The following is a 22,877-nucleotide window of genomic DNA, read 5'->3' on the forward strand; positions in this document are numbered from 1 at the left end:
TTGAAAAACAGCTTTGTAATAGGAGCTGCAAGACTAGATGAATGATAATGAAGGTATAAAGTGCTCCTCTGTAAAACAGCTTCAACAATGAAGAAACTCCAATGCAAGTGGCATAAAAATGTCATGATAAAACACCATTACCAGCACACGGTAAATCATATTAGAACTCAGCATAGCTGACATCTCATCAAATTTATTAAAAAATAAAAGCTCAAGATTGATGTCCAATAAGCAGTGTAAGAAACAGTTCAAAACTTCTGCCTCTGCATTATTTTGTAGAAACTACAATGAATGTGTTAAACGCTGCCCAAGATGACAAAACAAAGCATGAGACCACATCCTGAGTAGCAAACTAGACCCTCGTTCCTTTAATCTGTGTTAAATATTCCTTTGTATCTTCTGAAGAGAAAATATTTTAACTCGAATAACTTATACACAGTTATAATCAAATATTTAAGACATCCTCTCTCAGGAACATGCATTTTTTCCATTACAAATTCTTTCCATGTACAAATACAAAGTCAAAAATTTGACAGGACTGTAATTTTCTGATAGCATCTTTCCTTTCATTTTTTAAAGATCTATCACATTTGTAAAACTTGCAGGTTTACTGTACACTATTAAACAAAGAAGTTGATGACAACAGAGCTCCGAGCACTAGAATGATGAGGACATTGGCCTTTTCCATTTTAAGGAAAGAAATACAAAAAAAATCTACCTGAGAAATTATCCCTCATGATGCGATGTTTATGTTTGCAAGTTAGTGGCAACAGCAGGATTTCATATCTCCTTCTTAATTAGGAAAAGTTACAGCACCACTTCAAGCCAGCATGACAGGTTTTGCCAGAAGCTCAATAATTCACTCCAGTGTCTCAGTGGCAGGAGAACTCTGGAACACAGAGGACTGGCAGGGAAATGGATGCAGCACACTCCAGGATGGGGACAGCAGGGAAGACCCCGAGTGCACCTGGAATGATACAGCCATAAAACAGCCGCATGGCTGAAAACTGCACATCAGCAGAATGCAAACCACACACTCAACCTCCCCAGTAAGAATGTGGCACAGCTGCAACTCGTGGACAGCCCTTCTACGTTAGCAAGGAAAGAATGGATGCAGATTAGTTGCAAGAAAACAGGAGAAATATTCAGTACCTTGACACTAGTTCAAAGTATTCCCCGGTCTGTACCACACATCAGTCATAACTCACTGGTAACTAAATGGTCTCGCCTTCCCTGCACAGCAGGGCTGGAACAAACTTGGACACATAATTTCACATAAAAACTATTACTCTGCTCCAAAACACTGAGTAAGAGAGCTTATTCCATTGACCCAAAAGACAACCAGAAACAAGAGGAGAGAGTTGTCAGGCTTCCACTCCCTTCCCATCCAAAGCCTAATGTTATGCTAACACTTCCCTTGCAATCATGCTATTGCAAATTTGACGGAGCAGTTGGTGTTTGTACACACTTCTGCTTACACTTAGAGAAAAGAGCTGTGATTCACAGGGATCTCAGTTCTGCGAGCCCATGCTAAACAGAAAAGCATCGAGACCCTCATTTCCATCTAATTGTAAGAAAGCAGGGATAGCTCTGATCCTCTAAAATCCGCTCAGTTCCTGTACAGAGAACACTGATTGGGATATCAAAACCAGGTACTGATTGGGATATCAAAACCAGGTAATACATTTTTTCAAGGCAAGCACCTCCCTGCAGCATACACCCTCATGTTCACAAAAAAGAGAGAACAAAAGCAGGTAACATTCCCTGTTGTTACATTTCGTGTTACTGCATGCAGTGGTTAGTTAAACTCTTACTGAATAAGCTCTGATGCAGACAGGGCTTTCAATTCCTCCACCCACTCATTTAATATTAGACCATTATCCCACAAATGTGAAGCAGATGGGTCACACAGGTTCTGAACTGAAATATTCCACTCCAAGAGCAACCTATTACACATCAGAGGGATACATGACTCAGATAAAACGCATTCAAGGTACTCATAAATAGGGTGTTTAAAAGTTGTGAATTCACAGGAGCATCTCAGAAAAAAAACAAAACAAAACAATCAAACAAAAAAAACCAACAACAACAAAAAAAGAACTTCTCCAGGATTCTTCCATCCTCTCCTTCTCTTGAGCTTGAGAAATGAATAGTTTTGATGATCCCTAGGAAAGTCTAAGCCACTTGGCTACAGTTTTTACTTAAATGGTCAACTGCCCATGTGTTTACACCATTTTGTACATCTTTACTTTCAGCTTCCCTTCTCTTCAGTTCCCACATTCTGCCGTTAACCTTTAACTATCAGAATGCATGATGAATGTGAAAAAATCTGTTAAGCAAAAAATGGAAAACGTCTCCTTGGGGAACTGATGAGAAGTTATAAAAGGAACGGATCTTGATGCTCTTGGGAGACAGGAAATTACAAAGTGGCAGTTTCAAGGATACCAGGGAGGTGATTGATTAGTAGATCTGAATGACATCGTCCCACTCATCGACAGGCCAGACACCGTTGTACTGCACGTTGGACGGTGAGCTCTTCCAGTCCCACATCTTGACGGGAACCTTCCAGTCTGGCCCGTAGTTGGCTTCAACATACTGAAGGGTTTCACAGGGAACGTGTACCTTGAGTTCTACGAATTCAGTCCAGCACAGAGTAAACTTTGGAAAGAGATACCTGCACCACAAAAGAAGATGGTCACTAGTAGAAGACTGAAAGACACATCTCAGTAAGTCCACAGAGAAAGCAAGCAACTACAGTGAGAAGTCAAGCTACATTTATAATTTTTGGTTTTGTTTCTTATTTCAGAGCTTCCTATCTGTAAAGCATTATTTACTTACTGGACAGCAGTGTTACCAACAATAGCTGGTTAGTAAGTGTCATATATTTAAGGAGAAGAGCATTTCCAATTCTGTTGCTGTTTATTTCCATGCTATTCTGCCAACAAGAAATTACTTGGTCCCTGTCACTAGCATTCTGTCAAATAGTATTCTATTTGTACCTGTTCGTTTCTGGAGAAAATGGGAGCCCTTCCTAGAAGTATACTGACACTGGTGGAAATTCACAGGTAAACTTCAGTCTGATCAGAATGATATCCTAACGGAGCCCAGTGTCACTGTCTGCACATTAAACCAAAGCCTATACACTATTCCTGCAGGGGATCAATTCTGAAGTTAAATCTCTAACAGAAAAAAAGTGATCTAAAAACTCCTTCTCACAGGCTAAAAGGAATCACAAGCACTTAGCACTTCTGAAGACAGAAGAAAGTTAAAAGATTTGTGCATTTGCATGAATTAAAAATCCAGCAAGTTCCTCTAAGTATAAACACAACTTTATTTCTAAGAGCTGAACAAACAATTTCAGAAAATAAAACCTTGCTTTTATGCTTTAAATGGAGGTTAAAAAAAATAGCAATCAAGCACTTTGGGATTCATATCCAGAGATTGCTGATTAGCTCTAAAGTAAAGCAACAAGAAAAAAAAAGCCATCTACCAAAAGGAAAATAACGTAAATTAACATTATTAGTGGGTCTACACTCACCAAGTAGCTCTTGTTAACCCAGGAAATCATTCACTTAAACAGAATTGCACTGGGTGTGCATAAGCAAAAGCTATCAGCAAACCACTGAAATAATATATCCTCCAAGGAGCGAACTCTGAATAACCAATTTTAAGGAGAATGAACAGATAATTTAAATAAACTATCTAATCTGGAAAGTTAAGTCAGTTTGAAACTTCACCGAAATGATTACTTAAGTAAAATCAGATGTTTACATTCATTGATGAAAAATCTAACTTTCAGAGATGCTTCCCACCACTGGAATCCTTGCTCACTGTCCACCCATTCCAAGTGGCTCAGATAGGGCTACATACTCTTATGTACACACACTGCTCACCTTTTTCTTACATGTTCAGTCTCATCAATCTTTGGACATAAAAGCACTGAAAAGATTTTATCATTACACAAAGGCCTTGATGTTAAGAAACTACAAATTAATTTATTTTAAGGATTAAAGCATACAATATAAATCTGATTCACAGGATCAGTTTTTGTAAATACGTATTCTCTGCTGAAGAATAAAATTGTCCAGCACAAATTTGGAAACTAAAAAGAAATTTCAACTGTTGTTACTTCTAGACAAAATTACAGAGTATGTATGAGTTTGCTAATGTCTGCATTGTTGTGGAAGTATTTGTACACATGAAGATGCAAACCGCACAGAGATTCATATGGTTTTGAAAGCAGCTTGCGAAGGAAACGGAACAAAATGACTCATGAAAAATATTTTCATGACTAATTGAGAAATACTTCAATTTTTCATACTTTTATTTAGCAAGATGTATAGAAAATGCCTGTATAAATATTTAGCTTTAAAGAAAAATATTTATTTTACTCTTCATTTATTAACAACATAAATATCATGGAAAGCAGCCTCCATCCTTTATCTGTGATGATCTAGTAGCAACCAATTTCTCTTCTGACACTATTTTATATGGTATGAGCAGGTGAGATTTTTTCAGAGCTACTGAAGTGGATTTAGGATTCAACACTACCAAACAATCACTTCTCTTTTGCCTGATATCCTCACTTTAACTTCCCTTAGAATTTTGAAAGGGCTTGAAGACTGAGCAAAACTGAGGGTCCCAAAGTCTGACACTAAAACACAGTTTTGAATTTCAGCCCTGCTGGCATGGAAACAAGTATTTCAATTTAGACATACCACAAGCACAGAGAAAAGAAAAGGAACTTACTGGTCAGCTTGACTCCTCAAAAATATATTACAGAAAATCCTCCATAATCTTGACCGGAGAAACAAATATTAAACCTGCTCTGGAGAACCATGAAACTGTTGCTGTATTCTAGGAAAACCACTCTGCAACACAGACGTACCACATCTCCTATGTGGGAATATTCCAGTAACTCTTCCATTAGTCTATTTATAAGTGCACCTTTTGACTCAGGTCATCAAAAATCTTCCCCAATCTTTGTTTATTATTTCAGAACAAAGGTAACTAAGGCAAGGAGTCACACACTATCACTGTCTGGGTGACAGTGTTCACTATGTTCTTGTTAGCTAACTGAAAGCAAATGCAGTTCAGGCAAAATATGGAAGATAATGATATCCCATATAGGTCAACAAGGCTTTCAACTAGTCTGCAAGAGTCTCTGGGTTAAGGTGGGTGATGGAAAAAAAAAAAAAAACACTAATTATCAAACCCTATATTCAGCTTGCTAAGCAGACTAAAATGATGTTCTACGCATTTGCTGATTTAATACCTAAAAGATTGAAACAAGAAATGCAGGATCCTGTTTAAAATTGCATTTACAAAATATGAACAAGGTCTGCCGTAGTTGTCTGCACTGCTGTCACAACACTACAGTCAACGAAGTATTCCAGATCATTACCACAACATCCAAAACGACGGGGTTTACTTTGCTAGGACAGTTGAGACTTTCTGGCATAACGTTCACCAAGGCAGATGCCTAAGGATTTGTTTTTCACTACAAAATAAGTTTGTACAACAAGCAGTTTTAGAGACTTCTTTCTCATTTTAGCTCTTGCTTTAACTTAGAGCTTGTCACACTCCAGATAGCATCTGCCTGATACACAACATGACAGCGCTGCTTTAGATTTCACAAGAGAGCTGACATTTGACAAGCCGAGCACCTCTCTAGTAAGGCATAGTATTGTTATCTTTCCACTTTTCTAGTCTCAAAGTGCAAAATCTCCACTGATTCTCCTCTGATAACTGTGACAAAGAGCACAGACTTTGCCAGACAACAGCACACAATACAAAATGCTAACACTAAGCCCTAACTTGTTCAATTTCTTTCCTATTAGAGGTACAAATCCAGTTCATACTTAAATTTCTTGCCCGATTTTGCCTGAGTTCCTCCGTTCCATATGTGGTCATCCTCTTCATAGAAGAAAAAAATATCAAGCTTCACATCATCTTCTCCCTGGAAAGAGAGTTCCAAACTGTCCTCCACCTAGAAGACAAAAACACACAATATATATGCTCATAAAAACACAAAGCTACGTATGTTTAAGAGAACAAATTTGTCTTCATTAACAATGCAGTGACTACCATCCTAACTGTAGAAAATACACTAACTCAACAATTTCTTTATTTTTGGTGCCTTGAGAAAACTACAAGTTTTCTGCACGTCAGAGGGATTGCCTTCTCTTTCCTCCCTCTAGCCCCAAAGCTCCAGCACCATCTCCTTGGCTTCTGCCACAACTCCAGCACAGAGTCATTTATGCTGGGATCAACTCTAAGTCATTCTGAACAACAACACAACAGTCATTCTGAAGACAACAACAGATCAACATTTACAGATGTATTTGCTTTGCACTGTGAACAGAAAATGGCTTTCTTTAGATTCCCACTTTTCCTCACACAGCTCGTACAACAGCCTACCACAATTCAAGCAGGAACTGCTAATATCTGAGAGTGCAATTTGTTAAAAAACTCTCACATAAAAGAGAGAAATAATATTAGTGAATAAACAGGACTAGTAAGTGTCTTTATTTAACACCTATTGTAATACCTTCTGCTATGATAAAGCACTCACTAGCACCAGTAATGGTAACATCTACTGTGGCTGAACATGTGATATGAATTCCTGTACTTCTGTTTCTCCATTCTATCTTCATTCTGATTCCTCTCTGCAGCTTATACTTTGGAAAAAATAAATTAGTAATGGACAAGCCCAGTGTCAAGCCATCTTTCGCCTTCTGCTATCTCTGCATAGAAGGATGCACATCTCAGAGCTATCACCAATCTGCCCCTGATTGGGGTTGATCGGGCCTGCCCAGCATCAAAGATTAAATTCTACCTTAGAATCATAGAATTATTAAGGTTGGAAAAGACTTTCAGGATCATCTGGTCCAACTGTCACCCCACCACCATTGTCACCCTCTAAAACATGTCCCTAAGTACCAGGTCCAACCTTGATTCTTAAGTTCCTCTAGCAGCACTGACGCAGATTAGACTCCTCTAAAACTTAATAAAAATTGCTTCTGAAGTGAAACTCAGGCTCTCCAAACAAGTGTGAAGCTAATACGAAAGGTCTTTTCTCACACACTGTTCAAGAGAACACACAGAAATCAATGAGATTATATGCTTTGGTAAAGTATTTCTGAGTAAAAGTCTGCATGAGAAGACTTCAGATACCCACTTCTATCTAAATGAACTGTGGTACTCAAACCTACAGAAAGACAGATGAAGCAACCTATTCATTATCTATGTACCTTGCCAAATTTGTGCTTCAGTGGTAATCCTGCCTTCTGAAAGGCTGGAATGATATCTGCTTTGTAGTCCCTTATAAAGATCCCCAGATCCACATCTTTGCTGTAAGGAATGACATTGCACTGTCTATACCAGCCTGAGGAGAGGAAAAAAGGAAAAAATGAATTAGTTAGTTCAGAAATGTAAGAAATATATCAAAAAAAACCAAAATCAATATAAAAATGACCAGTCTAAAGGTCATCAGCCTGAAATCCTTGAATGAGACCATAAACAAGACTTTTTCTTTTCTCTTGCACCAAAGGAATCATGCTGGAGAAAATTTACACTAAAGCACTTAGGGCCAGCTTCTTCCTCCAGAAAGCCAGGAATGAGAGAGAAAGTATTAACTGTTTAAAAGAGAAAATATCTCTGGTTTTCTAATTAAGATGTCTTAAAGGGAAAACATACACTTTATCTGTGTCCAAATCTAATCAGAAATGAACAGTTACAGGGCTACAGCTGTGTTTTTAAATTATTATTTTAATTAGCATCTGAGATATTACTCATCTCCAAAACATTACTGCAGGACAGTAAGACAATAAGTGGAACATTCTTTTGTCTGTGCCACTTTTTAAAATCTAGAAAATGATATTCCCTAGGAATAAAATAAATATAAGCTAATTGTGCACATGTGAGTTTTCACAACCTATTTCAATAGTGAAAGGATCAACTATACGTAAAAAGTCAGTGACAAATGCTAAACTTCATGGGAAGAAAATCAGATGAGTCTACAAGGACATCAGAAGAATGTGCCCATCATTGTATTTTCCATCCAGGAAGACAATAAATTGTAAGCCACATGACTTAGGGAACTGCTGATTACTTTCCAAGCAGTGATCAACACCATACATTTAACTGCTAACAACACTTAACACTTCACTTGAAATATGCCCAGCATCTCCGAGGCCCAGGCCTTTAAAAAAAAATCAGGAGCAAAAAGGCCTTATTTTAATAAAGCTAATGTGGAACACCTGCCTCACACTTCACAGATATCACCCTCCAGCCCAGCACATTTAGCTGCTAACCTCAGTTGACAACCATGAGGAAAGTTGCAAAAGCAACAGAGGATACAGTGTTTCAAATTTCAGATGAATTAGAACAGTTTTACCTAGGCAAGTTCCACTGCTCAACCAGAACTTTACTCCCAGGTTATTCAGTGTCAGGGCAGCCAGATGGAGCAAGGATTTTGCTCTTTTTCTAAATTCCACGGCATCAACAGAGGCATCATCAGGATACAGCTAGAAGGCAAAGGTAAGCTACTGTGAGATCAAACTTGTCCCTTCATTTTCTGGTGTCCTAAGAAAAAATGACCTTTAAAAATTTATTTAAGCAATATCTGGGCATTATCTGTTCTCACACACAGAGTCCAGTTTGAGAACATGCACTAGAATGACAAGTTAAATTTCAACTCTGAAATGTCAATATTCATTTTTTCCAACCTAGCAGAATGTAAGGTCAGGGTAAAATAGAAAATGACTATATATATTAGACAGTGTTGGCAACAATATGCATGAATCTTAGCTCTGTTCACACCGAAGTCAATACCCACCGTTTGGGGGAAAGCAAGGACAGAATTAGATTTACTTGGGGCATGTTACAAGTTTATTTGGCGCCACCAAGTGTTACTGCTGCATATTGACAACTTCTGACACCAAACACTAAACACAAAGAGAAAGAAAGTAATGTCTGTCTTCCAACTGCAACTGTGGTAGCATCTTCTGTAATGCAAAGCCAAGAACAGCATGGCAGTCGGGATGAACGTTCACAAATCAGACATATGAACAATGGACTCACCACTGTCATGAACTGCATTTTCTATACCTGCAGCAACTACTGCCTCAGGGCTTCAGAGTGGAAGAGGGGCATGTTCAGTTTCTGTCCTTTTAACAAGGGAAGTGACAACACATGGGTATCCTTCTGTAAACCTTCCTGCTATACATACATATGGGGAGCTACAGCCTACTAAACCGAACAAGGACAGATGTCATGCACAGAGACCAAAGGAGAAGTCCCTTCTCTGAGATCTTAAATGTCTCAGGAATGGAACTTCCAGCGTCCTCTTTTTTCCCTTTCTGCAAAATTGGAGATTACTCAAATTGAGTGACCTGACTCTGACTCCACTGCCTTAACTGTGGTACCTCTGGAACTGTATCTCAGTCCTTGTCAAGCCAGGATGACACACTACCCCTACTCCAGCAGGAAGTTTTTCATTGTCTCCTAAACGAGGTGTCAGTGTTCTAAAGATAATGCTCTAAACAATGATAAAAACATTGGCTTACATGGTCAAAAAAGCAACGAGAAAAACTGAAGCGTATGGTTCATATGAATATGAAAGTAAATATTATTCAGAACTCTGAGAAATGCCTTGAGTAAAATTTTTGTCTACAAAGATACACAAGATCTCATGAAATCTGTTTAACAATAAGAATGTGAGAGAATTTCAGACATGTTGGTTACCTCATCCTTTCATAGTTTTGGAAAATGGGGAAAAAAAAATGTACTCAACAAATCAAAAAGAAAGACTATGATTTTTCAGTTAAGGTTTTATTTTTATTACCTTTTACTAAATTCTGTTGAGTCTCAAAGTCTGCACTTAGCTTTATGTAAGTGAATGATTAATTGTGTCTTACTTAAATGGGACTGTTTATGTAGGCTTTGGCAAATCAGTGAAAATGTACATTACATCTCAGGGACACCACCTGATTACCACTAACCTGAAAGAAAGCCCGAGCTTCTCTGTACCTACATTCAAGAAATCTAGAGTGTGTCATCTCCTCTAGAAAACTGGACGGATTTTTTGGAATTTGAATTTTTAAGTCGTCAATGGAAACAAGCAAGAGTTCAGGCCTGCATGGAAAGAAAGATGAAAAGTTACCCCATCCAACTCTTTTACAAACTAAAAGTCATTTTGTCCTCTAGCTCTGGTTAAAAACTTATTACATATTACTGCCAGTGACACCTTTGTCCAAATATACCCAAAACTGATTATGATCACAGAGCAACAAAAGTTTTAATATTTCCCTCAAACCCTTCCAAATTTTGTCTAAAAAGAAATTCTATCCCAGTAAGTCCATACTTAGATTTTCAGATCAGTGGTTCCATTATTGACTCATGACTTGTACTAAATCTGTTTAGTTTGTTGTTCAGTACATTTGAAAATTCAGGCTGTTTATTTGTTTGTCTAAATATGAGATACACTTTAAGAATCAAATTTCAACCTCTATTCAGAGGCTAATTGCCTTGAAAATTTAAGAACTGTTCAGCCTTCACAATGAATGAAATGTCATAGTTAACAGCTTACACAGTCATTTTTAAATGTTTAGGAACATAGTTGGTATAGATTCCATATTTTAAAAGGAAGGAAGAGCATTCTCAACATTAAAGAAGAAAACTTAAATAACTTACTTTGACCTGTGAAATGTCTGGCTGTTCTATCGTGACATATACACATACCATATAGGAACACTGTTCTCAAAACATAATGGTACGTGCTTGGCTTTGAAAACAGTGAAGATTTGCTATGATCGGTATTTCCTGGAATATCACTACTGAAAGTGCTGTAGGAAAAGGCATACACTTACAATAATTTTTACCGATGAGAGGCAAAGTTCAAGCGTAAGACGGGATAAATAATACCACCAATTCAAACATTTATGCAAGACAGGAGTCAACTTGGAGCTTCATGAGCATGGGTTAGGTGCAGTAGTTGGTACTTGCCTTTGTGGTACAAATCACTTCTCTTTACTCATGTTCCTTAGACTACTACTAAGCAGATTTGTGTTGCCTCTGCTTTTCAACTGATGCTCAGTATCTGTATTCTACTTTAGGACATGTATGTTTCTAGTAAGAACACCAAGTATGTACGATCCATTACTACATCTCTTGCCACTTGAACTTTACCTCTCATTTTTCATTTATAAATGATGGAAATCTCTTGTTTGAGTAGCCTGAATCAGATTTTCCTTCATAAATTTAATCTACCTGCACTTTGAGAGCTGAATTATTCATAAAGATAGATTTCGTAGCCTAACTTTAGAGAAGAGAGTAAATTTATATATACAGGATAAACAAATTATTTTGGAAGTGCTTTTTTCCTCCTCTGTTGTGAACTCACTTTTCATATGCTCCAGGGTAGCGACCGAAGTGGAGTTTCCGGAAAGGCACAAACTTTCTGTCCATATGCTGCTTGAGCCTCAGGGGGCCATGCCAGAGGTAATTACCGCTCCTCTCATAGAAGACCACCAGGTGAATGGCATGAGACGCCAGCTTAAAAATGTAGTGCAAAGGAATTTCAGTTCCAGACAGGTCATCCATACCATCCAAGCGGGGGTCCTTGTTTAGTACTTTTAGCCATTGGAACCCCATTTTCTCAGCAGTTCTAAAAAGTCCCACCTAAAAATAAGAGAGAAAGACAAACAGAAAGAGAGAAGCTAAAGGGAAAATAAACCAAAATTGAATGCTAAACGCTTATTATTAGCTGACATTCCCAATTTTTATTTTCTAATCAGATTTAAGCACCAATTACTTATAAAACCTTAAAGATTACGAACCATAACTAATTCCAAACACTGTATTTCCTTTTCTTAAATTTTGTTGATCAAATGATCGATAAAACAATCTAATTGCTGCAATCCTTTTCTATGTTGTGCTTTTTGTAGCATCAACAAAATAATGCTTTGCAGAAACTCTTACCTGTATAATATGAAGGATAATCCAAAATCTTTACCATAATTAAAAGCTATTTTCAATATTCTAAGAAAACCATTCACATGAAGACTGCTATTAACAAATTTCAGAATTCTTAATATATGAATGGTAAACCAATGACTCAGATCTTCACACTTAATACCAGAGTAAGTAAAGGCTACTCCGTGCCTTTGCTGAAGATCTCAAAGCCATGAGGACTGCAGTCTTTATGTTTTGGGATATTCTGTTCTAAAAAAAAATATCTGCTACATTCAACCTTAGTCAGAACTTCTTTCATTTTGCTTTCTGCCTGTTTTGACCTGGCTACACAGCAAATTCCTCTAAAAAAGAGGAATAAATTCCCTTGCAGAATAAAACACTCTCTGGCACAATACCTGTTCTTTGTAGCTCACATTTTACATCTTTGAATCCAAACTCAAGTTTCATGCTTGGTCTAAGTTTGCTCCTTCCGAGAGCAGACTTCTCCGCACTTTCAGATTGTTCTCTAAAGGTAGGCTTGTTCTGAACTTGGTGTTCCCAAGGCCTTGAATAATCATACCACTAATCCAAAAATGATTACTAGAAGATCTTATTTTACAATGCATACAAATATTTGTCTAAATCTCACCAAACAACTAACGCTACACCAGGTAATAGGCTTTCCTATTTTCACAGAAAAAAAGGGATGAAATTCTGGCTGATAAGAACCTATCAGCATTTAAAGACCCTTTCAATTACCTGCCTTGAAGTGTTTTATATATGTATATAAAACACACATCTCTCTGAATGCTATAGACACAAACAACATGCAACATAGGAATGTAGAAGTGAAATTGTATTAGTGTTCTGCAACACAACTTTGTTCTCAGTCCCTTTAATTCCTTAACTGCTGTGGGTAAAATAACGGCCTGATCAAATGCAGGGTGCCACCACTCTTCACCTGGGTAGGACTGCTTCAGTGAAATAGCTGTTGACCACTTTAATGTTTCTTGATGGGGATGGAAACAGGGATGCAAATGAGGAAGGGAAAAGAAAAAAGCTGTTTATTATTGGCATCTCTAGTCTGTATAAATTAATCTAATATGTATTTCCAGATGACACTTGGCTGATGAAAAAGTCTTGGATTCCATTTTGTCCTTCATCACTTACTATGCCTCTATTTTTAATACATCCATTTAAAAATCTCAAACTACTAAAAAACAGAGGTGCCACTACACTAAGTGACAAAATAAAATGGTGCAAGTACTGGGATGTACTAAAAGAAATGTAAGCCAGCACATTATAATAATCTTCCCAGCCTTGTCACATCAATACCTGAATTTTCTTCTTGACAGATCCTCAAATTCGAGACTGATTACGTCTGTACCCACATCACAGCTTTAAATATTCCATTTTACAAGAACATACAAGAACAAACTCTTTTTCCTTTTTGGGGGTGGCATGTTATTAAAAGTGCTTATGAATATTGCAGACAGTTTCTAAAAAACTTTCAGTTGTTTGAAAGGACTCTTAATATATCCATCTTCAAACCACTTCTCTGACAAAGAGACAGGGTTGCTACTCTCAACAACTCATGTGTTTCTAAAGCCACACAGGCTAATGCCTGAATACCTTTTACTTCAAAAAACAGTTTATTTTACCAATAGCCTTATAGGATTTCCACACAATGAATTCAGAGTTCTTAATACAAACATGTAAACATTATGTCACAAAATCCTACAATAGTTAAATGCATTAGAATATGCAATATGAACTGAAGAAGAAAACACACTTACTTCATGCTTCCACGTTTTGTCCAGTAGTGCAAACGTAGTGAAGTCTCTTGGAACACAGAAGTACTTGCATTCTGGACTAGGGCCATCAGAAGAACTTCTGATCTGTTCAATGTCTTTATCAACAAGTCCCAGAATTAAAGGATCAATCAAATACACTGGAATATTGTGACTGGATATTAAGGATAGGAACTTCCTAACCACATGCTGTAACAGAGGAGAAAACTAGAAGTTAGAAATATCACGTTTTAGTGTACAGAAGTTAATACATTAAAACTCTTGACCAATTTTCAGATAGAAATCTCATCTACCATATCTCCCAATACATTTTTGAGTGTGTACTTTATTTCTATAAGAAAAATGTGGAAATGGAAATTTCCTCTTTTGGAAGGTAACAGTCTGCTTCAGGCTTTCCATGTCTCTAAGACAATAGGAAAGATCTTTCAGATTCAATTAAAACTTGTGTACAAAGTGTGACTCAGTGAGAAGTTAGGAAGTGAGCACTGAAGATTTATCCAGTCTTTAGCTAAGCAGGGCACTCAACCATGGCAACGCTGCAAAAGGAGGTAAAGGCTGTACCACCAGGGTCTTGTGCCTGGTGAGAGGAACTTGACTCAGAGGAGAATTTTGATCAATTACATTTTAATATCCATAGCATATGGAAGATTTACAGCAATCACAGCTGCCCTATGATTGAAAATGTAGCTGAGCTATTTAACAGCAACAGTTAAATTTAATGACTGAAAGCAGAGTTCTGATCAGGAAAAAAAAATGGTTAGAACACCACTGTCAGGCTTTATGTCACCAGGTTTCTAGATGAGGCATGATAAGGGAAAGCAGTGTCTGGCTGTCCAAGCTACTAGCCCAGCAAGTTGACCCTGGTCTTCTAACTCAAGCTCTAACCTTCTCCTAGTCAAACTCCTGTTCAAGCAGATTCTGCATGCCAACTCCCCATTCTTGTGCAGGGCTTTCGCTTCAGAGAGGTGCAAAAATATGAGTGAAGACAGAATGCTGATCAACAAACAGAATCTAGACAAGCAGATGCAAGGCCACCCTCTCAGTGATTTCAGCTACATGGACCTGAAAGGTAAGTGATGTGCTAGTGTTATTTCTGTAGTTAGAACAAGCAGATAAACAAGAAGCAAATCAGTGCAGATCTACTTTTTTCTTGTCAGTTCTCCAGGGGAACAGGTGCTTCTAACTGTAATTTAAATAATCAGTAGAAGGGGATGGTCATGACATCAAGCAGAACTCATTCACATAGAGTACTTTGGACTCCAAAGGAAGACACTCTAAAGAAAACACATGGACCATTCTGCTTTCTTACTAATAATCCTGTAATACCATGTTAAAGCTAATGAGAGCTCTGCCCAAAGAGTGGCAGACTGGAAGCTCACTGTGGCTATGTCACCTAACACCATGTAGGTAGTTCCAAAAAGGAAGCCACCTCCAAGAACAGTGAGACGTTCCTGGCACCAGCAAGCAGTCCACAGAGCAGCTGGTTTGGAGCATTCCCAAGTACAGCTCTTAACTAGAGCTCCTTTCCTCCAGCTCAGCAGAAACAAGGCATTTAAATGGCTGTTTTGCTAACTAGCAACATTATCATATTGCATCCAAAGCAAAGGGCACCCAGCTCCCAGCACTCTGTACTCCCCAACCACCTGGGCTATTCATGCAGGGGGAGATCTGTTAACAGAAGACTTCTGTAAAAGTGGTTCCAAACTCAGTACAAAACCACAACACAACTTTTGATTTCACATGGCCAAGATGAAGTTTTGGTTGCACTGACTCCTGTAAGTCTTATATAAGAGATAACAAAAATATTCTGTTTCAAGTACGTAATGGCACTTGTAACACTGTTGCTGAATGCTGGAATAAGGCAACTAGTGAATGCTGAAATGTGGGGTTTTCCTGCTTGCAAAGAGCTTTACAACCCAGGATAACCAGGTAACCTGAAACACTTCGCAGCAGGTTAAGCAAGTGCAGCAAGCAAATAAGTTTTCTATGACATGAGACCTGCAGCTTGTTCTTTTGCCATGATACAATCAAGCAAGGTGGAAGTCCAAAAGCCAATCTTTTCAATACTCAGTCTGAAAGAATACAAAAGCCTGGATCAAAACTTCAATATCAGAAAGAACAACATTTGTTTCTTAAAAATGTAAACAACACTTCTAAGGACTGTACAGCGAGAGCTGTAACACCAGCTCAGCTGTCTCAGTGTTCACCTTGAACTTCAGTTTTGAAACACTTCACAACTTTCACTCAGTGAAGGGAGTATGGTTTAGTCCTTAACGCTAAATAGCTCCAGTGAAGGGCCAAGAGAACTGGGCACTGAGTTTGCAGTTTTGTACGATTTCTCTGAGCCTTGCAGAAGAACCAGGTGAGCCGATGATGTACGTACCCATCTAGTGCTGTCCTGGCCTGACTGGCTTCCTCTGGCTTTTGAAAAAGCTGCTCCGTTCTAGCAAAAACAAATAAGAACGGGGGAAAAACAGTAAGTTTCAACTGAACTGCTTCTTATGATTTCTTAGCAGGACTTTCAAGGGCATTTATCCAGTTAGCACTTTATGGTTGTGGCTAACCTAGCTACTGTACCGAACCCGATCACCTAACCACAGTGCTGAGCGTGAAGTCATAGCCTAGTGCTCGGGCTCGGTATATTTAGAAGGACACCATAAGCCTTGGGGATTGACAGACATGCGGGGACTGCGTGACCAAGCCTCTGGTTCCTAATTCTTTCTGCCAGCAGAAAGCAGGAGGCACTGGGCGCAACCGCAACTCGGGCAGAAGGCAGAGGCTGCTCGCCACGCAGCACCAGGGCTGCCCCAATTTATTAAGCATGCCCCCACCCCCCCAAAAAAATAAATAAATAGATTAGAAGTCCGTTTTTTTCTGTAAAAACGACGGGAGGGCGTGGGGCTGCCGGCACGCTGCACTCGCCCACAGGCAGGGCGTTACCTTGTGCGCCAGGTAGGACCTGTAGTAGGCGAGCTGGAAGAGGAGGAACAGCAGGCTGCTGAGGCTCAGCAGCGCCAGCACCGCGTTCTTGTTGATCTTCTGCATCGGGACCGGGGCCGGGACCGGGGCCAGGGCCGGGGCCGGGGCCGCGCCGCCACTCGCATGGCCCCGGGCCGCTACCGGGGGGACCCAACCGGGCCGCGCGGCCGCCCTGCGGGAGGCGGGAGGCGCAGGGCGCATGCGCGGGGCTGAGGCGAGCTGAGGCGAGGCGCCGCCCGCCCCCGTCATGGCCGCCGCGGGCTGTGCCCGAGTGTGGGGGGGGCGTGGGGCTGAGGGTCGGTGTGTGCCGCTGTGGGGAGGGGAGAGCGGCAGGGGGAGAGGGGAGGGGGTGTGTGAGGTGCTTGGCTCGCGTGAGGCAAGGAGAAGAAGGAGACATCTGCTTCTGCTTCGTTTATTTGGTAGTCACAGCAACAGCCATCTCCGGGTGCTTGCAGGCACCCCTTCTGCAGCTGACAGCACTTGTGTCAGTGCTCACAGCTCTCCGCACACTGAAACACGCGGCGCTCCGCCACAGCGCGAACTCACGGCGAGCCCTTCGGCTCCCTACAGGTACCAGTTGACCAACTGGTGTCAGCACCTGACGCTGGTCACCTGGCGGAGAGCTCCGAGGTGTCCGTGTCGCCGAAGGAACCTGCAGGAGCTCCAGAGCGGGGAGGCTGGGTGAGGATCGAAGGCAGCAGGCAGGGGAGCGGTAACCCTCAGACAGACAACACAGACAGAACTGCAAACCTTCAGGAGCTCAAATCCATCGCCAAAGAACAACCCCTGAAGATGCCTCCTGGAGAAAAAGGAACTTCACAGGCTGCATGCAACCCCCTTTAGCTGCAGAGAAACTTCATAACAAACACTTTTTTTTTCCTCATTTGCTTTGTACAAACAGTGCACCAACCATATCACTAATATATTGGTACTCAGTCAAGACAGACACCAACTCAGAGAAGTCTAAAAAAAATCTAAAAGTGCTTAAGGCAATTCTTTATATCCCCATTTACTAAGAAAACAATGGAACTACCTGTTAGCAGCAAGAATTTGGTATCTGTGCAAACTATTTTATAACAAATTCAGCTTTTTAGGGTAAAAAGTCACATGTTAAGTTCCTTTAGGACATCAGTCAAACTAAACTTTGCAAGTCACTATCACAGTATGAAACACTACAAGATTCCTTCAAACTAAATATGAAAGAAAAAAATGCATTTTTACACTTTGTGTATAATCAAGTTCACCTTGTAGGTTTCAGTACATCTTGCTGAAACAATTTCTTCATTTAAATGCTCTTATATACCACTGGAGATTAACTCAAGGAAAAGTGTGTAATGAGAATTAACCACGTTATAAACATTTGATTTCTTTCCTGAAGGGAAATTTAAATAGGAACTGTAGATGGACATCCAAAACCAAGGTGGTATGAACAAACACTAGGCTATTTAAATGCCTATTTACCTAAGTCACTCAAACAGAACAAGTCTCAAGAAGCATGTATCATGCACCTCCTCTCTCTCTCTCACCAGTAGGGTCTAGGAGAGCGAGTCAGGTCATGATGCATTTATTGCAGTTGAGCCCCTAGTCAGGTGTTTATTGCAGTAAAAAAGAAAGGAATGAGGAAGAAATAGTAAATATTTGGACAGTAACAACTGAGGATACTACGTGATAGACTCAGATGTTGTCCATTTTAGGATTATGTCACATTCCATTATCACATGCTTCAAGACCTGAAACACTCAACTGGTCTACAGGAAAAGTGGGAGCTGGTTTACACTTTCCACTGCAAGAGAGATTACAGCTAACTGAACATCTCTTAACACTTGCACTGTGAACAAGTTTCAGGTATGAAGTGAACATTAAGGGCTCAAACTTCTTGCCAACTTCATGATTTCTATGAGAAAAATCTCCAGTTAGGAAAGAGTTGATTCACATATATCAGAAAATTACTTACAGGCTCCTGGACTTGATCGGAGGGAAGCAAGCAGATTTTAACAGTCAGTAATACACAAATATTCTCATTTAAAAGGTAACATTTTCCACAAAGAATATAACATGCTTTTTTTTTTTTTTTTTTAGCTCTCCCACTAGTATAAATCATTTGACTATTACTATTATTATTAAGATCCCAAAGTAAGAACTGAGACAAAAGAACACCTAGGCCCACCATTTCACTTGTTTTGTGGAAGAACAAATGTAACTACAGATCCAAAACCAGATTAAAGCTCAGTTTGCAAAGCATTTGCTCACTTTTCCCTTGCCCTTAAACAAGGCAGGAAGGACTAAGTTTGAGGCCTTACAGAGATGCTTTAGAATACAGAATTTCTTTAGGATATGATCTTCCAAAAGCCAGACTCAGATCCACATACAAATGATACATGGTATAACCTAGGGAATTAACAGTGGGATGCTAAATGTATTTGCCACACTTCTGCTCAATGCAGAAATAATGCAATGTTTGGTCTTCTCTAGTTATCCAGGAAGTTTCAGGAATCGCTGGTAAACTACTCAAAACAGGTATCAAAAATGCATCCAGGGTTCAAAGCATGCCCCTTTGTCACCAGGAATTCAGTGCTGCCTCTGCTCAAGGTCAGCTTTAATACTGACACTGTGTTTCAGAAGTCTTAGTCAAGCCTCAAATCTGGGCAGAGAAAGAGCTGAAATACACTTTACAGCAATAGCTCCCCCTTCTCTTCTCTGTATTTGATCTGAAGCTTTTACACCGTTGGTCCCAGACTTGGCTGCACTGCACCTTTGCTACCTGCAGACAAGAACTGGCTGTTCAACCCGTCATTCGTATCCAATGAATACTTCGATCAATGTGAACTGCCAGTTATCAGATTCCAATCAGAATAAAGCCACAAAACTGGAAAACCGAGAGCAAACCCAAAATACAGGACTTCTGAGAGCAGTAACATGCTGTGCATTTTAAAAAGTCTGGATTTTTGGTTCTCTACCTCTTACCTGAGAGCATGCCTAGTACAATGGCTGACTACCCATACTGAGTTTTCATGGTGGCCAGACAAGTGCTTGTGTCTCTGCATTTCTACATTTTCTGTAATTTGTGATAAACAGGAGCTGAACTCAAACTCTAAATAGATATTTAAATTAATTACTCATGGGAAATAGTAGGATCAAATCAGAAAGAAGCACAGATTGGTCTCAGTGCTCCTTCATAGCTAGTCTACATGAATTGATATTCTTTTAAAATACATATTTATCTCATGTTTGAATGGGAAGCAAAGTAGTAACACAATCTATAGCCAAATAATTCTTGCTAGGAGAGCTAAGAAAATAGCATTTGTTACATTCTTCATAGAAAAATAATATCCATAATAAAAATTAATATTCAAGTCCATAACAAAATGCTTACATACAGTATTAGAAAAGTACATAGCTGCAGCTCTTAATTTCCCAACTTATTTTTCAAATAAATAGTTTAGTTTTCTGTCTGGCTGTATGGATTCACAAACCTTTGCACTACCAGGCCTTAAAACAACAGTTGGTAGCAAACCCATGTTAGTACAACGCTCCCAAGCTTCTGTGCATAGCAGCTGCGCAGAATATTCAGCAATGGGAACTTTCAATAGGCATTACTGGCACACTGTATAGACTGCAAGTTGAAGAATTCAATCCATTTACACTTTTCTGGAATGCTTTCACTACACTTGGCACCTGCAAACAGGTAGACACGGAAAGCCCACCGCACCAAACCTAAGGGAAGGAAGAAAAAGATAAATAAAAAAAAATCAATAATGCAAACACGATGAAGCATCTACAACATTTCTCTTTTCCCCTCCTACAATAGAGCTGTCAGGAAACTTATCCCACAGCTGGACGTCTTCCCCCTAGTCACAGCACTCAGATATTCCAATCACATAGAAGCCAATTTTGAATAAGACCATGAAGTGCTATATACACATACTGTGCTTTCAGACTAAGTCTACAACGAAATTTAAAGTGCAATAGTGCAAGACTTGTTTCTAATAGGAAAACTTCTTAAAAGACTACTATATATAGTAACAACAAGTACTTAAAATGACAATTAAAAGCAAAACTCTGTTCTCCAGTGTTTAAAAGCAGTGTTTTGTTTCAGTATGATATGACAGAATGACATCAGTGTAAACACAGTACAAAAATAAAGGTTTGAGAAGCTTCAGGGCCACAGTTGCAAGGGACGTGTAAACCACAATTATTAGTCTTCAACAAAGTGAATTCAGTGCTAGAAATAGATTTTTTTTTTGATACTGACCATAAAACCTGGTAATAACGGTTGAGTGAACTTTGTTTTGAAGGCATACAGGAGTTCCATTGAGTTTGCATTATAAAACATGAGCTGACCTGAAAGAGGCAGAAAGCAAGTTAAAATACATGTTTACATGCTGTCGCTACCTAACTTTTTGTAAAATTGATACTTTTCCAGGGAAAGGTCCTTGGAACACATTAAATCCATTCCACATGACTACGAAAATTCTCAGCTTCTCTGTCACAGAGATAAACTGTGGTCATTTGATATTATGAGCAATATTGCATGAACAACGTGGTCCCTTATTGTCATAAGAAACTGTACCAGTCTGGAAGTAACTCTAATGTACTTTTAGCCTTATACTGCTTCAACTTGACACAATAGTCAAGTAAGTTTTACCTCAGTTCCTTAAAATTGTAACTTACCTCCATCAAAGTTGCAGTATACTCCTATTCTGTCTGTAATAGGTAAGTCTAGGGTCTTGCTTTTGTTATTATGTTTTGCGGAAAGGGTGCTTTGCAGCCAGTTGTTGATGTGGATACACCAGCTTGAGTTAGTCTTTCCCAGTTGATCAAATTTCCCCAGGTTTCTGTATGTCACTCCTACACTGTAGCTTTTGCAGTCCTTCTGTGCTGTCGCCTCCCAGTAATGTTCTCCACTTTCAATAGCAGTGTCTCCTACCAAAAAAGTGTATTTAGTCACTATAATTAAGTGTACGTTGCAATGTTTGCTTCCTTATAGGCATCAGTGGGATCTGCTCCATTTTAGTTTAGAGCGAAGACTATAAATAGAAAAACCTTAACTACAAGGAAAAAATATGAATGTACAAGTAGATAGAATACAATTATAAAGTAGAACAAGGAAATAGCTTTTACTTACATCCAATGAGACAAAATGCATTTAGGATCAATTCACATTTTATACCTATGTCAGTCACTATTGAACTTTGTAATAGAGAACTTCAAAAGAGCTGAACTCACTAGCTGTAGCACAAAATTTTGGTGTCAAATAGTCAAGGTTATCTCCGTGGGGGACAGCATCAAGTACACAGCCTGGGAAGAACCCATTTTTTTCCTCTGATTCTTTCATAATCTGACCTTCTCACAGAAGTGAAAAGTTCACCTTACCTAACACTGTGTATGATTCACCAGTAAAACGATCTCTGCAGCCCTTCGCTGCGGACCTTGAGGCAGAAGTCCTCTTAGGAGATGCACCACTTCTAAGAAGAAAAGAACCATTGAAGATTTGCACACTACTACAGAAACGCACACTAAAACAAGTTTTCCCAAGCAAAAGGTTGCAATAAACATGCACAAGCTATTAAAATGGCACAAATGGTTCAGCCACTAGCAACGCTTACAACCTCTAACAGTGAGTTAGTATGCATGCACAAGAATTGAGACGGAAGAGACGATGGGCAGAAAAAAGTGCAAGACATCACTTCAGAGGCAGCTCAGAAAGGAAATGGGAGAAAAAAGCAGATGTTTGGCCCGTGTTTAAATGACCTTCTATGTAGAAGGTTCTGTAACATGCAGAACCTTAGTTCAGGTTTCTGTTTTCCTTCAGAATATTTCTAATAAACCTTGTAAATCAGCTACAAATATGCCTAATTTCCACTGGACTTTAAATATCAATGAATGGAGAAAATAACATCATCAGTTTTATGTTAAGTAGATTTCTCAGTACATGCATAGCTCGTATAAACTACTAAAGAAATAACAGGAAAGTGCAACCCTGTGAAGAGCTACAAAAGGAATAAAATGATGATTGCTATTTAAAAATGTACACTGAAGTAGATACAAAAGCCAGGAGTGTCAAATCTAAACAATTTATTAAAAAGAGATGAGATGATACTTCCAGAGTTTAATGCACCACAACTCTTCTCA

At 39.2% G+C, this 22,877-nt stretch overlaps 2 protein-coding genes across 5 annotated transcripts in view; both read right to left on the bottom strand.

Annotated features, from left to right (window-relative positions):
* Positions 1 to 1,734: 1,734 nt before the first annotated feature.
* Positions 1,735 to 16,952, bottom strand: FKTN (fukutin). Its single transcript, XM_068666095.1, has 9 exons — positions 16,707 to 16,952; positions 16,150 to 16,209; positions 13,752 to 13,955; positions 11,405 to 11,682; positions 10,005 to 10,137; positions 8,399 to 8,528; positions 7,254 to 7,387; positions 5,862 to 5,989; positions 1,735 to 2,674 (listed from the first exon to the last, which is right to left on the bottom strand). Exons 1-9 carry the CDS (start codon positions 16,944 to 16,946, stop codon positions 2,461 to 2,463), a joined length of 1,521 nt encoding a protein of 506 aa, XP_068522196.1. The 5' UTR covers positions 16,947 to 16,952; the 3' UTR covers positions 1,735 to 2,460.
* Positions 16,953 to 17,141: 189 nt separating this feature from the next.
* FSD1L (fibronectin type III and SPRY domain containing 1 like) overlaps positions 17,142 to 22,877 on the bottom strand; it is a 29,935-nt gene continuing 24,199 nt past the window's right edge. For 2 of the 4 annotated variants that reach the window (XM_068666099.1, XM_068666097.1), the window contains 4 exons: positions 22,119 to 22,207; positions 21,417 to 21,668; positions 20,998 to 21,086; positions 17,142 to 20,459 (listed from right to left, as the gene is read on the bottom strand). In XM_068666099.1, the coding sequence (XP_068522200.1) occupies positions 20,313 to 20,459; positions 20,998 to 21,086; positions 21,417 to 21,668; positions 22,119 to 22,207 (577 nt within the window). In that variant the 3' untranslated portion in view covers positions 17,142 to 20,312. Of the gene's footprint in view, positions 20,460 to 20,997; positions 21,087 to 21,416; positions 21,669 to 22,118; positions 22,211 to 22,877 lie in introns of all 4 variants that reach the window. The other 2 variants (XM_068666098.1, XM_068666096.1) reach the window with 1 other exon arrangement.

Source organism: Anas acuta, chromosome Z (assembly GCF_963932015.1).
Source record: "Anas acuta chromosome Z, bAnaAcu1.1, whole genome shotgun sequence".
Lineage (NCBI taxonomy): Eukaryota > Metazoa > Chordata > Aves > Anseriformes > Anatidae > Anas > Anas acuta.